At 33.0% G+C, this 15,070-nt stretch overlaps 1 protein-coding gene across 1 annotated transcript in view; it reads right to left on the bottom strand.

The window, feature by feature from the left end:
• The window catches only part of LOC143053914 (carbohydrate sulfotransferase 15-like), a 42,270-nt gene extending 28,717 nt beyond the window's left edge, over nt 1-13,553 (bottom strand). Inside the window, exons 1-3 of the mRNA XM_076226713.1 lie at nt 13,469-13,553; nt 4,385-4,432; nt 1,102-1,438 (exon numbers count right to left, since the gene is read on the bottom strand). Coding sequence (XP_076082828.1) covers nt 1,102-1,438; nt 4,385-4,392 — 345 coding nt within the window. The 5' untranslated portion in view covers nt 4,393-4,432; nt 13,469-13,553. The remainder of the gene's footprint in view (nt 1-1,101; nt 1,439-4,384; nt 4,433-13,468) is intronic.
• Between the last annotated feature and the right edge of the window lie 1,517 nt (nt 13,554-15,070).

The raw sequence follows: 15,070 nt of genomic DNA, 5'->3' as shown, positions 1-15,070 counted from the left end.
TAAGTGCACAAAACGTGGCACTCTTTTATAGGAGAAGTGCACAGAACGTGGCACTCTTTTATAGGAGAAGTGCACAAAACGTGGCACTCTTTTATAGAAGTGCACAAAACGTGGCACTCTTTTACACGAAAAGTGCACAAAACGTGGCACTCTTTTATAGGAGAAGTGCACAAAATATGGCACACTTTTACACGAAAAGTGCACAAAATGTGGCACTCTTTTAAACGAAAAGTGCACAAAACATGGCACTCTTTTAAACGAAAAGTGCACAAAACGTGGCACTCTTTTAAACGAAAAGTGCACAAAACGTGGCACTCTTTTAAACGAAAAGTGCATAAAACGTGGCACTATTTTACACGATGTCCCTAATCTAACATAACTTGGCTGCGTATTTATACATCCTACATAGCTCACTTTGGCAGGCTCACTTTGACAGGCTCACTTTGGCAGGCTCACTTTGACAAAGGTAAGTGACTTTATTTCTATGTCCTAGTGGACAACATTGAAAATATGATGAAAAAAGAAGATATGTATGTTAAAAAATGGCAACAGTTCAAGCAGTATGTATGGTTAGTTTATGAGAGCTGTTTACTATTGGGGTTTACATAACATATAATTATTGGCATAATCTACAGTAAAGTGGCTAAATAAAGTCACGCCAAAAGATAATTTAAAGAAAAAATTATGCAAGTAAATAAGGAAAAGCGACAAATTTAGGTGCTTAGATATTAAGAATAGAGAATTAAGAGCAAAAATATAAAGAAAAGAGAAGAGCGAACCGTAAAATTAAAGATTACAACATGAAAAACCCAAATAAAACCCTATATTTTCTGTCCATCCAAGTCAAATTTTTAAAAGTAAACTATTATAGGACAATATACGGTATTCCAGAAGCAGCCTTGACCCACACTGAACAGCAAGCTAGGGCCCCCAAAATGACCAGTGTTGAACAATTCAAACGGAAAAACCAACGGTCTATTCTACATGTATATAAAAAAAACAATAATGTTTGGAAAATATAAATTGGAGGAAAACAAAATAAACTACATACATTTCCCACTCCGAAATCAAATTCAATTCATGATTAAAAAAATCACTTACCATGCAAAGAATGTCCTCGACTGGTTCTCTGATTTTATTAAGGTTCTTCTGGAGTACCAGTTCTAACGTTTCAGTACAATTAAAAGGATATGAAATATTGGGCAAATTATAGTGTACGAATTTATATTCTGTATTCCGAAAATCCATTACATTAATAAATGACCTGTCAAACACTTGAAATGAACGCACAGATTTGTCACGTGACTGCATATGGACAGCTGGAGTCTCAACATGGATATTATTTTCGTACTTTTTGCTCATATATATCCAAGCAAACAAGGGAATGTATCCACAGAACATAATAACAGAGGCTAAACATCCTAATTTTAATCTGCAACTAGAAATAAAATTAGTTTTGTAGTAACCAAAAACCATAGTACCAATACTCCTTAACCCTCTCCTTTTCACACCGGTACAGCTTACCGATGAAACCAATTTCAAGATTTTTTTGGGACATTTAGATTTGTTGAATCGCCATTTGCTGACGTACAGATGTGGTTAAGGGCTCAAATTAATCATCAGTTAACCAGCAATGCGATTTAATGTGCAGCAAACCTCAATCATTATGAGTTAATAAACAAGTCGCCCCTTACTGATGTGTATTGTTTCTGTAAAAAACATTTATTTGTCTTTGAAATTTGCGGAATGTTCTCAAAAAGAGGTGCAAAGAAAAGTGCTCTTTTAAGAGGATTTATGACTTTTTTCAATAACTGTGCAGTGAGTTTTTGAAGAATAGTATTAAACTAATAGTTCTAACTTGTACACTAGTTACAAATGTAATTTTTAGTGTAGCAGCGCAATCACAAACTTGAAATACACTAAAAATATGAAGTCATTTCTTAAAGATATTATGAGAAAAGGGACAAAAACCGCTAAAATATTCTGAATTTTGTTTGCAAAGTTGAAATAGATGTAACAAAACATGGTTTCGTAAGTGTTGCGGTACACTTAAGTTAAAAACACTTTTGTTTGAATAAAGGGACATGTATATTTTAATGAAAAAATGACAGTTTAAATAGTGGATTCCTCCTAGATTTGCGTAAAAATCGTGCATTTGGCAACAAAAAATTATCATCTGAACACATAATTCCAAAAAGAAAACAAAGTGGGTGAGAATCGTTGTAATATTTTTTTTTTTTTTAATTTCTTCCGTAGAAGTAGACTTAAGTACTTAAATTTCAATATATTCACTACAATGCCAGTGGCGCAGGGGTACGCTGATCTATCCCAAGGCGCTAAGATTGAGAGTTCGAATCCCACTGCCGGAGTTGGAAAAATAATTTCCTATATTAAATGTAACTTAACTTAACTTGTACGCTGATCTATCCCAAGGCGCTAAGATCCCGCTGCCGGAGTTGGAAAAATAATTTCCTATATTAAATGTAACTTAACTTAACTTAACTTAAATGTAACTTAACTTAACTTAACTTAAATGTAACTTAACTTAACTTAACTTAAATGTAACTTAACTTTACTTTACTTTCAATTTCAAAAAGGAAACCTACAGAATTTTTTTAAAAGAATGTGTGTGCAAAATCGACCCCCTTTTTTACCCCCTTTGTTCGATCAAGGGTGTCCCAGAGCAAGCTAGCATTGGTAATTCATTGACTTTTCCCTTGTAAAAACAAAGTTTAGGTTGATGATTGATTGAAAACGAATAAGACAAATAACTAGGGTCCAAGTTTGAAATCGGACAAAAAGAGCGTCTAAAATTGTGACATTGTGTTTCCACCAAAATCTGACCCTATTAGCCCACCAATATGTCTCTGCACGACTTTTTGCCTAAGGATTTCGCATTTTTTCACTATTTCTCCAACAGTCACGTGACTTTTGGAAATATACCACGTGACCAAAAAATGACGAGTTATCTTCAAACTTCGTATTTTTTGAAATATTTAACCAATTATCTTTCATTTGAGCCCAACATGACATGTTTAGGACCATTGACGCGAATGCTGTATTCATTTAAACTTCGATAATGTATTTTCGATAAGTTAAGGTCTAAAACGCATGAAAGGGAAAGGGTTAAACAAAATATGACCTGAGGTTGCCTACACATTTTGATGTAGATTATGTTGCTCAGTCTTTAGTTCTCTTTGTCGTGTTTTGTATTATATCATTTTTCTTGTAATCTTTTTTCGTTTTTTGCCAAGACATTATCTGTATTGTTTTTTACTTATTGATTTTGGAGTTTGGCGCACTCTTTATATATTGTGTTTGTTTACTGTTACTTGTCTTTGTCGTACTATTCACCTTTTGAGAAATAGGACGCAATGTTGCATATTAAACTTATGCAATTAAATATGGATTGTAAAATTGATAAGGATTCAGAAAATAATATATATAATGGAAAACCAACTCTACCAGATACTGAAGACATGTAACATTTAAAACGCAACATTTTGAGGTTTCCGTTCAACATGTATGCAGAAAAAACTGTCAAGGTTTTGGCAAAAAACAAAAGCGACAAAGACAAGTAACAGTAAACAAAAACAATATATAAAGACTACTTAGAGTGCGCCAAACTCACAAGAGAGGTATCCAAAATCAATAAGTAAAAAACAATACTGATAATGTCTTGGCAAATAACGAACAAAAGGTTACAAGAAAAATGATATAATACAAACACGACAAAGAGAACAACAACACAATCCACATCAGAATGTGTAGGCAACCTCAGGTCATTTTTGTTTTAGGAATTCTTATGTTCAAACTTTAGTATTTTACTATGGTTTTTGGTTATGGTTATATTATTGTACTCTTTGTAACTTGTATCCATGAAAACACTGACTTAACAATGGTAAGAATGACCTAGTATATACTATATATTATATATATAAGTACGTTTGAGTCAGTGAAAACTCTACAACAGATGTATCCATCGGATCGCCATCAATGATGGTGATACATGGCTGTGTACATAATGTATATATATATATATATACTGGTTTCCTTTCCTCCATCTGCTTGGCTTTGGAAACAAGGATGACTAAGATACTCGTATGTTGTAAGTGAGAGAACCAACATACGAGTTTCAATCATTCGTAAGTAACGGACAGATATTCAAACCGTTTTAGTTTTTGAAACATCGGTATACAAAATTGATAGAACTTCTTGTGATAAATTAAGATCACACAAAACTCATTAATTAGTTTCGACTCTCTTTGATATTGTATAATATTATCATTTGCGAAGAAAGGTCCGTCAAAATCTATTTTTATGTAAGAGAGTGACCACACGATAAACTGTTAGCGCTTTTTTTGTTTAAATATGGTGTACTTACGTTATCATATTCAATTTAATTTCTGAACATGTTTACTTTTGCAAGAAGCTGAAAAATAAAACATAACATACGATTTGTAAATCAATGAACATAGAAATGAAACGGCGAACGTGTCAAAGAGACATTAACCTTACTAAACAGCATGCAGAAAACACCCCGTGACCACCAAAAAAACCTTCAGCTGGTCGATAATCAACGCATTATATATTATACTAGTTCAGCGAAATGGACACCATACTAAACTCCGAAACATATAAATGAACATGAACATGAAAAACACACACAATACAAACAAAGGCCATCCAGATGTTTGATCATCGCAATAATACGTACATCTTAGAACATTAAATTTGAAATGCTTACACTAATAAATGTAAATCGCATTGTGTATGATTTTTCGTTGAATTGCTGTATCACAAAGGCCATAGACGTTGTTTGTATGCTGCTTGTATTCTAGAGTATTATCAATATTAAACATACGACATTTGTTTTGTTTGTATGCTGGAGAATTAACAATATGACACACACAACATTTGTCTCGTGTGCAAGCTGCTTGTTACTGGAGTATTTACAATATGACACACACAACATTTGTCTTGTGTGCATGCTGCTTGTTACTGGAGTATTAACAATATGACACGCGCAATATTTGTCTTGTATGTATGCTGTTTGTTACTGGAGTATTAACAATATGACACACACATTAGTTGTCGTGTATGTATGCTGCTTGTTACTGGAGTATCTACAATATGGCACACACAATAGTTGTCTTGTATGTATGCTGCTTGTTACTGGAGTATTAACAATATGACACACACAATATTTGTCTTGTATGTATGCTGCTTGTTACTGGAGTATTAACAAAATGACACACACAATATTTATCTTGTATGTATGCTGCTTGTTACAGAAGTATTAACAATATGACACACACAACATTTGTCTTGTATGTATGCTGCTTGTTACTGGAGTATAAACAATATGACACACACAACATTTGTCTTGGGTGCATGCTGCTTGTATGCTGGAATATTACAAATATGACACACACACACATCATTTGTATGCTGGAGAATTAACAATATGACACACACAACATTTGTCTAAATTGTTTGGATTCTGCTTGTATGCTGCGGCATTAACAATAAGACACACACAACATGTGTATCCTGAAGCATTAACAATATGACACGTAACACAACATTGGTCGTGTTTGAATGCTGCTTGTTTGCTGGAGCATTAACAATATGACACGTGACACAATATTTGTCACTTCTTTGTATTTTGAATTCGTAGCATCCATTTACATGTTTGCTTGACTACGTTATTTTTTTCCACGAGTTTGCTATCTGTTTACATCTTTATTTATGTTTGTATCGCTTATATTACAATCGGAGGTCTACTCGATAGTCAATAAGATGGCGTCTAGACTTAAATACATACGGAATGAAGCCTAAGCCATGTAAATTGTTTATTTTAGACTTTGTATATATAACTTGGATAAATGTCAAACAACACGACCACATATGTCCATCTCATTATATACCTTTTCAAAATTCACCCAAATTTATCTTATTTACGATTTTGGGCAATCATCTTGTTTAATATCTTGCAATCTATTAAGAAATAAGTCATGATCTTGTTAAAACCGTTAAGTATACACATAAGATTAATAATGTCATAAAAAGTAGAGATTGAGAGACTTGAAAATGACCCTAGTGTGACACAAATTGAGCGGGAACCTGATCATCCTCTGTGATACATGTAAATTGTGTAGTTTAAATGGTTACATTTTCATTTATTAGATTTACGTCTCAAGATTCTCATCCCGATTTATTCTGTCTTTTTTGAAGAATTGGACTTGTTAGTTTGTTTTAGAATATAAATCACTAATACATTTATTAAAAGATAATTGTATATGAATCCACCATTCAATGTTAAGCAACCAACATATAAACTTTGGATTTAAAAATAATGAATAATAATAATAATAATAATGATAACTACATTTGTAGTATTTAAACAAAGTTAACAAACTCCACACCTCCTTGGCAACATAAAAAACGGGGTAAAAACAAAACAAAACAAAAACAAGACAAAGCAAAGCACAAACAAAACAAAGACCTGATATATATGTATGATCATAATGTTTGTTTTCGGAAGATTATATCTGTTAAAAAAACCTTGCATTCTCATTTTACACTTTTTTATAGTCACAACTTAGTGTAGTTCTGTTCTGTTCCCTTATGAAAAGAGAAACATTGCTGCAACCTTGCGGTAAGGTTGCAGCAACCTTGCGGCAATCTTTTTAGTTCGCCAGAAGACCTGAAAGTTGTTCACCAGTGTTCGCCGCTAGCAGCGACCTTTTGGCAAACATATGTAAAAGTTTGCCGCAAGGTTGCCGCAAACTCTTAACTTTCTTAAATTTGAGAGAACTTTGTAAACAAACTTTAAAGGAGTCCTAAAGTTTGCTGGAACTTCGCCGCAAACTTTATAGCATACTGAGCATGCTCCCTGCACTAAAATCAGACTTCCTGCTTCTTTGAATTTGAAATAGGAGGGAGTTTTTAATGTTGGTGTTTTCATGTTTAAAGTAAATGGATGTTTTATATGATAGATGTCTGAGTTATATATGATTCAATTAGTTCCTGGAACAGGCCATGCATCATTGATCATCTCTTTGTAAGTTAATTTAGACAGTTTTTGCATGTTAATTTGCTTTTATTGGTACAAAAATTATGTCAAAGAACCCCCATTTTGAAATAACGATTGTGTTACACTCTTATTGCCCTTAGAGAAATATCATTACAGTGGTAATCTTAAACTTTGTGGATAATGATGTTTTGTAGGAAAGGTCTTCAAAACAATTTGCAATTCTATATTGTTTATATATAATCACATTTGTCAGATTTATATTTTAGATATGATATTTTATCCTTAATGTTGTAATGCCTTAATCATGTTAATCCCAGTTTCTTTATAATTGGCCTTATAAAGACAGATCTGTTCTTGATTTTTTCATACATATGAATCTGTTAAGAAATTAATCAGCTCATTCTGAATTATGCACTGAGTAAATTAATAAATATACATGTATCTACATTGTTTTTATTGTGGTCACAACTTTTATTTCTCTCTTTCACATTTGTTTAAAAATGTAATTTGATCAGAAGGTGAGCAGGTTAATATCAGTTATTGGTCATAATAATTAATTTTGATCCACATGCATGACATGTTCATCATTTTAAATAAGACGTACAGTTTTGAAGAAAAAAATAAATATAAAGGTAGTCATAGGGCATCATTATCACTTGATTTGCCAGAAGATCACCGCAAACTATATAAGGCTTTGAAAGTTTGCCGGAAGTTCACCGCAAAAATTACCAGAAGTTCGCCACAAACTATATAAGGCTATCAGAGTTCGCCAGAGGTTCACCACAAATATTCGCCAGAAGTTCACCACTAACTATATAAGGCTATCAAACTTTGCGGCAAGTCTGCCGCAACCTTCATTTGCATGGTAAAAAGTCGCGGTGATGTTGCCGCAAACTATTTGCAGCAACCTTACCGCAGTGTTTGCGGCAGATCTGCCGCAACAGTTCGCCAGAAGGCTGATTTTTCAGTAAGGATTGGAATATATTGTATGTTTAGCATCTTTTTGGTAACGCAATGTCTCGCTCGCTCTTGACAATACATTTTACAGCGGGTTTTTACAGTAATAATCACTATTTTCCCTTTTTTTTCCTTTGTTTTTTTTTTTTATAGTTTTTATAAAACTTTCGCATTGAATTAACATTGCAACTATCAGCATAAAAACGTTGAATTAAATATTTGAGAAACCAAGTATAAACTCAGATACCAACATTTGTTTAAAACCAACTCAATATACGAGGACGTATGTTATCAATACAAAATAGTTATACATGTACGTCCTTGTAAAATAGGTTAGATCTGCGATGTATGACGGATACGTGATACTATATTACACAACACACAACATGTAGATAAACTATACGTTAACAATTTTATGTATGACCTGTTTCGAACTACACGATAGGTCTGTATTAGATAACTATGTCCGAACAGACATTTAAATGTGTTTGTTGTTTACTGTCATTTGGCTGGTTAATAAATAAATAAATAACGTCATCACCAAGTGAAATAATTCTAAAGTTAGTTCGGAAAACCTACTAAATAATTCAATATTCGGTCACTTTGCATGGTAAGTTTTTTTCCTAATTCATATATGCTTATATTATGTACAAATACACACACAAATAAGACTTAGTGTATGGCAAACTGTATAGTTGTATTCATGATGCATTCATTTGCGTGTTCTAAGTTGATATAACGTACAATTTAATGCATTCTTTCTAAAACCAGTTGAAAAGTTATAAATAAATTTCATGTTAATTCGATTTAATCATATTTAAAACCGAAACCGAAAGTAAAACATTGGGATAACTTTCAATTATGTGTAAATCGGCCTTAGTTTAAACAGTATTTAATTTCATTAATGAAAAAATACAAGATATATATTACAATGTTACATAAAGTTCAAATATGGGAGTCGGAAACAAGTTTGGAAAACTTTAATAAATCGGTCTTCGTCACTCATCATGCTCATGTAAATGTTACCGGACTAAAAGTGACTTTAAAGTTTTTCAATCATTCATAATGAATGTCGTACATGCATTTTAAATGTTTTCTTGTTTAAATTATTCTTCATTCTTAAAAATAGAGTTCATCTATTCCAAATGTTTCAATCAATTATAGATTAATTTTTATAGTTTAAAACTCAATTGCAGTTTCTAAACGTGCGAAAAAATAATCCATGTTCATGCTGAAAGAGTAAAAAACCCTGAAAACATCGTTCACAGAAAATGCACGTTTGAAACGACACTCACTTATACTTTTTATTGGAAAGCAAAATTTAAAAAAAAGTTAAAATATCATTCGGAAAATGGATTTTAGTTTATAAAAAGTTTAAATAAAAGCACATGTTAAAGTCAGCATAGTGTAACAGTAAGTTGATGTGGAATAACTGCCTATTAGACAACTCTCCACTGGAGACCAACATGATAGGAATTATATGTAGGTCGCCGTAATGCCTTCAATAGTAAGCAAAATGCATACTGCTTAGCAAGCTATAAAAGGCCTCTGAATTATTAATAAAAATAATTCGAACGAGAAAAGTCTCTGGATCAGCATGTTACATGTTCACATGTTCTCGTTCTCGATATACTTGTAAAGTATCCACTGGACGGTATATCAATTATACAAGTCGTTATTGTTACCTAAACATCAATAACAATAATCTTTTTATTTTATATGAATAACGTAAATTGGTTTGATGGTGTTTTTTTTTTTCATTAGGCGAGAGCCATTTCATGGTTTAATATTTTTTTACATAGGTGGAAAAAAATGACTGAAAATGGATAAACAACAGAAGCAGCGTACTATTGAAAACGAAAAGAAGTGGAAACATTTTCTATCTAGTATCAAGAGAGTGCATAATTTTCAAACAAATAATGTATGTATAAATTCTAAAATTAATACAAAATGTCTGGCAAATGAATTTGCGAACAAGTTGTTAAAGAAGAAAGGCGGATTTATTGAGATTAGTGGAAGTAAAAATACAATGGAAACGTATAAACATTTTAATGTTAAAGAACCCCAAACCCAACCACACAATATTGATTTTAACGACAGAAATCAGGTGGGTATGTCACGGGCAGACACATGGCCAAAAGAAAGATCTAAATATATAGAACCATATAATATTTCTGATACTGATTCTGCCCGCCGTCAGCTTAGTTTCGAAACTACGAAAACAATAGTTTGTGATTCGTCAGACGAAGAAATGAGTCCGAATATTTTAAAACCAATTCCTTCGGAAAAGTTAGGTTATCATTGGAAGTCACAGCCTCGGTTTGATATTCCAAATGAAATAGATTTAAGTCCCAGTAAAAAAATCAAGTTTGAAAAGGAACTATTCGCAGATAAAACGAAGGAGAGCCGAACAGAACAAGCAACCGGAAGTTCAAAAGAGGTTCAGGAAAAATACGAACAAGAGGAGGAAGCAACGTTAACTGAATTAGACAATAACGAACCTGGCGCAACATCAATGTCTGAAGACAATATGTCGAGCCATGTGGGAAATGTTAAAATTATTCGGAAAATAGATATCGTTACAAATTCAATATCAATAAAATCAGATATTGATAATTCATACAGGGATACAGTCCGGAGAATCGAAAAGTCAACAGACTTTTCGGAGGCTCCGGAAGATGGGGAGAGGAATGGCTCAACAGAACCAGGAGCAGATACAGTGATAGCGGTGCAGGCAGAAAACAGAAAGGGGACGACAAAAAATAAGGTCAACAATAGGCCTGTCACACTACAAGTGTCAGCAGACGATATTTTCCATATTAAGGCAAATTTTGAAATTAATCGTTTACGAGATCGAAATGAAAATATTCCAAAGTCAAAAAAATCTGACATTGATAAATCATGCAGTAAATGGACTATACCAAATATTGCAGAATACTTTGATTTTGATAAATCAGTTCGCAAAATTGAAATGCCGACATATTTTGCCATTGGTGCTGAAAAGGTGTCAGAAAATATTCAATTAGAATTAATTCAAAAACTTCAAGTTTTTAAGTCTGTGCAAATACATAAAAGCAAGCAAAACAATGATAAGGAAATTATTTCACATTTAAAGTCTCTCACGGCGACAGAATGCGGAAGTAGGCTGGTATTAGACTCGTTACTTATTCCACTGTGTGCATCGTTAGGCTTAAACATCGAGGTAGACAAAAACATAAATTGCAATTTTCTCCCGAACTGCAGATTTGATTATTGCATAGCTAAAGGTGATAAACTAATTGGGTGTGTGGAAACAAAAAGTATTAAAAGTTTGAACGACAGCGCCGTTGCGCAGGCTTTGATGCAATTGCTAATCTTGCAGACTAATTTATTACGAGTTGATGACCCCTTGACCACCAAATGTCCATTGTTTGCTATTGTTACTGATGGACATAGATTTGTTTATATTCAATTACAGGAGTCTGTATTCAAATTTGAACACGAAGGAGAAAAGTGTAAAGTTCGCGAAATCGCACATGAAGACGATGTTAAGTGCATTTTCGAACAAATCGGTTATCTAATGAATGAAGCAACCGCTGCACTAAAAGGGACTAACTTGGGTTCTTGTACGGTAATAGAGACAAACTCAACGAGTTCAAATAATTTAGTGCCAAATGTAATTAATTTAGATGATCAGAATAGTGAGAACCCGCATATAATTGTCATTGACTGAGCCATGCTGATAAATAAATTGAACATTTAATTATGTAATCGAAGTATAAACTCTTCTTTGAGCTTTTGATTTTGTCATTTGATTAATCTACTGACAGTACTGTAAATCATGTAAAATCGGGTGCGAGAATTTCTCGTTGCATTGAAGACCTGTTGGTGACCTTCTACATCTATATAGTTGAAATGCAAAGGGTCTAAGACCCATCACGCAAGTACTAATTTGGTCATTCAATATGGTGCTCATTAAAAACGTATTTACATGTGAAATTAAAATCAAATGTTTGTTGCGTGACTACTCTGTTAAATAAGATGTGAGGCTGTTCTTGAATGCCTCTGCATCTTCTATATTTAACAGTCTTATTGGGAGAGTATTCCAGTCTTTGATGGTACGTGGAAAGAAGCTGTATTTGTAGGTGTTTGAAGGTTTCTAAATTTGCTTCGGTGGTATTGCCGTGTTGTCCTGCCTTGTTGTTCTACATAATATGGTATATTTATGGCTATCTTTTTATGTAAAGCTTTGTTTCTAATGATGGTAGTTTTAGCTCCTTCAGTAGACTAGTAACTGACCCCGGTTCTCTGCTGTATTGATGTTTGATGAAACGTGCTGATCTTCTTTGCACCATTTCTATCTGTTTGATGTGGTTTTCTTGATATGGATCCCATGCACTGCTTGCATATTCAACGTTTGGTCTGACAATGGCTTGATATGCTCTTTTCTTAATTTCTTCTGGGAATTTGCCGATGTTTCTCCTCAGAAAGCCTAATGATTTATTTGCCTTTGCCGTGATGTTATTGATGTGTATATCCCATTTCAGATTGTTGGTAAACTGAACTCCTAAATATGGGTTTTGGCTTACATTTTCTAAAACTTGGCCATGCATATGATTCTGTTGTTGTCTGCTCTATGGTCGGGTTGTTGTCTCTTTGGCACATTACCCATTTCCAATTCAGAAATTATTGCGTGCATTTATTATTGCGAATTAGTCATTTTGGACTTAGATGCGATTTGAATTTTAACGATTTGGGGGCAAATCCTGCTTAATTCATATTTAAAATATTTTAAAATGCGAGTTTTAATTATTGCGTTTACAACACAAGTTTCGTCTCAAGTTTTGCAACAATAAAAACCTCGCATTTATTTCGGAATTTACAACTAAAATATAGACCTCTGATTTCGTTATATTACATGACATGAGTCGTGTAATGCAATCAAAGATCTATATTTTAATAAGATTGCCATTTGATTCGAGACTTTCCTTTCTTAATTTTCCTCGGTGCTCAGTATGTTTGTTATTTTACTTTTGACCGATACTTGTTTTCCAATTATCAAAAGTGAAACCATCTTGTCTCGTGTTTCTATACTGTTGGAATTTTTGATTTGTCTCCTATTTTAATATCAAGTTTAAGCCACTTCATATTGAATCGAGTTTTCTTAGGCATTTGAAAATTCCAAGAGAAAAAAGGACTTCAATCGAAACTCAAAATATTTAATATTTAAAAGAATAAAACTTTGAGTAGACTTATAAATGGAAACATAAGGGTTCCGGGTTTATTAAGCATACTGTAGAACTGACGATAGGAGATATATTTTGTGTAATTGTATACTTGTTAAAGATATGTTATCCCATGTTTTGGGGTTTGTTATTTCTTTATATTTATCATACATTATGTTTATTATGTAATTAATCTCGATAAAATTTATATGTCAATACAATATTTAATAAATAAAATGGAATTGTATTACAATTAAAAAAAACTTACCAAAATTACATAGTTTGTTATTATATCCCATTTCAATGTTAAGAACTTTACAAACGATATCTGGATAATTGATAAACTATGTAGAATATATTTTGTATAAAACAATTGTGGATACGCATTGAACATTTACAATAACAATGAATAACATGAATAAGTAGTGTGTTGTATAGTATTTGTCTGCCATGGACAATTGATATTTAGTGTACACAAAGCTATCATTACAATTCATCATATAAAACAAGGTTACGTAGTTCAGTTTTTGAAATTTACGATTCGTGATTTAAAGAGTTTTTGTAAGGTCACAGATCAAACAGGGTGAACATGTAAATTAAACATATACAAGGGATTTAAATGCACCATAGAAAATCATAATATGAATACAAAAACCATTGTTTAGTATTTATAAAAGAGAGGCGAAAAATACCAAAGACAGACGTTCGAACTCATAGGTCAAAAGTTGACAACGCAATGGCAAAATAAAAAAACGACTAAAACACATATATGCAACAGTATACAAAAAAACCAACAACATGGAGAACTAAACTGAGCAACACGACCCCAATAAAAAAACCGTGGTTGATATAAGTGCTCCAGAAGGGTCAGCAGATCATACTTAAAATGTGTCACCAGTCGAATTGCTATTGTAAGTACAACCCGGTGATAATAAAATTGAGAATGGAAACCAGGAATGTGTCAAAGGGTCAATAATCCGACCAAAGAGCAAAAACAACACAAGGAAACCAATGGGTCTTCAACACAGAAAATTCCATATCCGGGGACGGGCTTCAGCTTGTCCCTAAACAAAAGGGTATACTAGTTCAGTATAAAACGGTTGTCACCCTCAACCCAAAAACATAGACATGAACTAAAACTTAAACAAACTAATATAATTGAGAAAAGGGCTTAACTACACAGATCAATACAAAGCACAAAACACAGAGTGGATGTGGCAGTGTACTTATACATCCCCACAACAATAGGATTCTTACTGGCGCGAAAGTGCATCGGGGATAAACAGGCCATTAGCGTAGATCATTTTTGAGAAAAAGAGGAAGGGAATGTAATAACAACAACTAGAAAAATCCGTCATCAACTATAACACAGAAATTACACAACGATCAACCAACTGCAGATGATTTCAACTTCATCACTTGGAACTTTTAGTAACAGTCTTTTACCATAAATTAAGCAAAATAGTTTAGGAGCCTGTATATTCAGTGGTTTTCGTTTGTTTATGTGTTACATATTTGTTTTTCGTTCACTTTTTTACATAAATAAGGCCGTTAGTTTTCTCGTTTGAATTGTTTTACATTGTCTTATCGGGGCCTTTTATAGCTGACTATGCGGTATGGGCTTTGCTTATTGTTGAAGGCCGTACGGTGACCTATATTTGTTAATGTTAATGGCTAAATGCACAATGTGTCGTTATGCCTTTATTTGTAGCGCTAACCCTCTCACTTTGATGACAGTCTCATCAAATTTCGTTATATTTACATTGATGCGTTAACTAAACAGACACAATAAACAAAAGTACAATCCTTAGTTTTCGAAAAATTCAAAGTTTTGTTAACAGGAAATTTGTAAAAATGACCACATTATTGA

Source organism: Mytilus galloprovincialis, chromosome 12 (assembly GCF_965363235.1).
Source record: "Mytilus galloprovincialis chromosome 12, xbMytGall1.hap1.1, whole genome shotgun sequence".
NCBI lineage: Eukaryota > Metazoa > Mollusca > Bivalvia > Mytilida > Mytilidae > Mytilus > Mytilus galloprovincialis.
The sequence above is the reverse complement of the archived record's forward strand: the minus strand, read 5'-3'. Positions and strand labels throughout refer to the sequence as shown.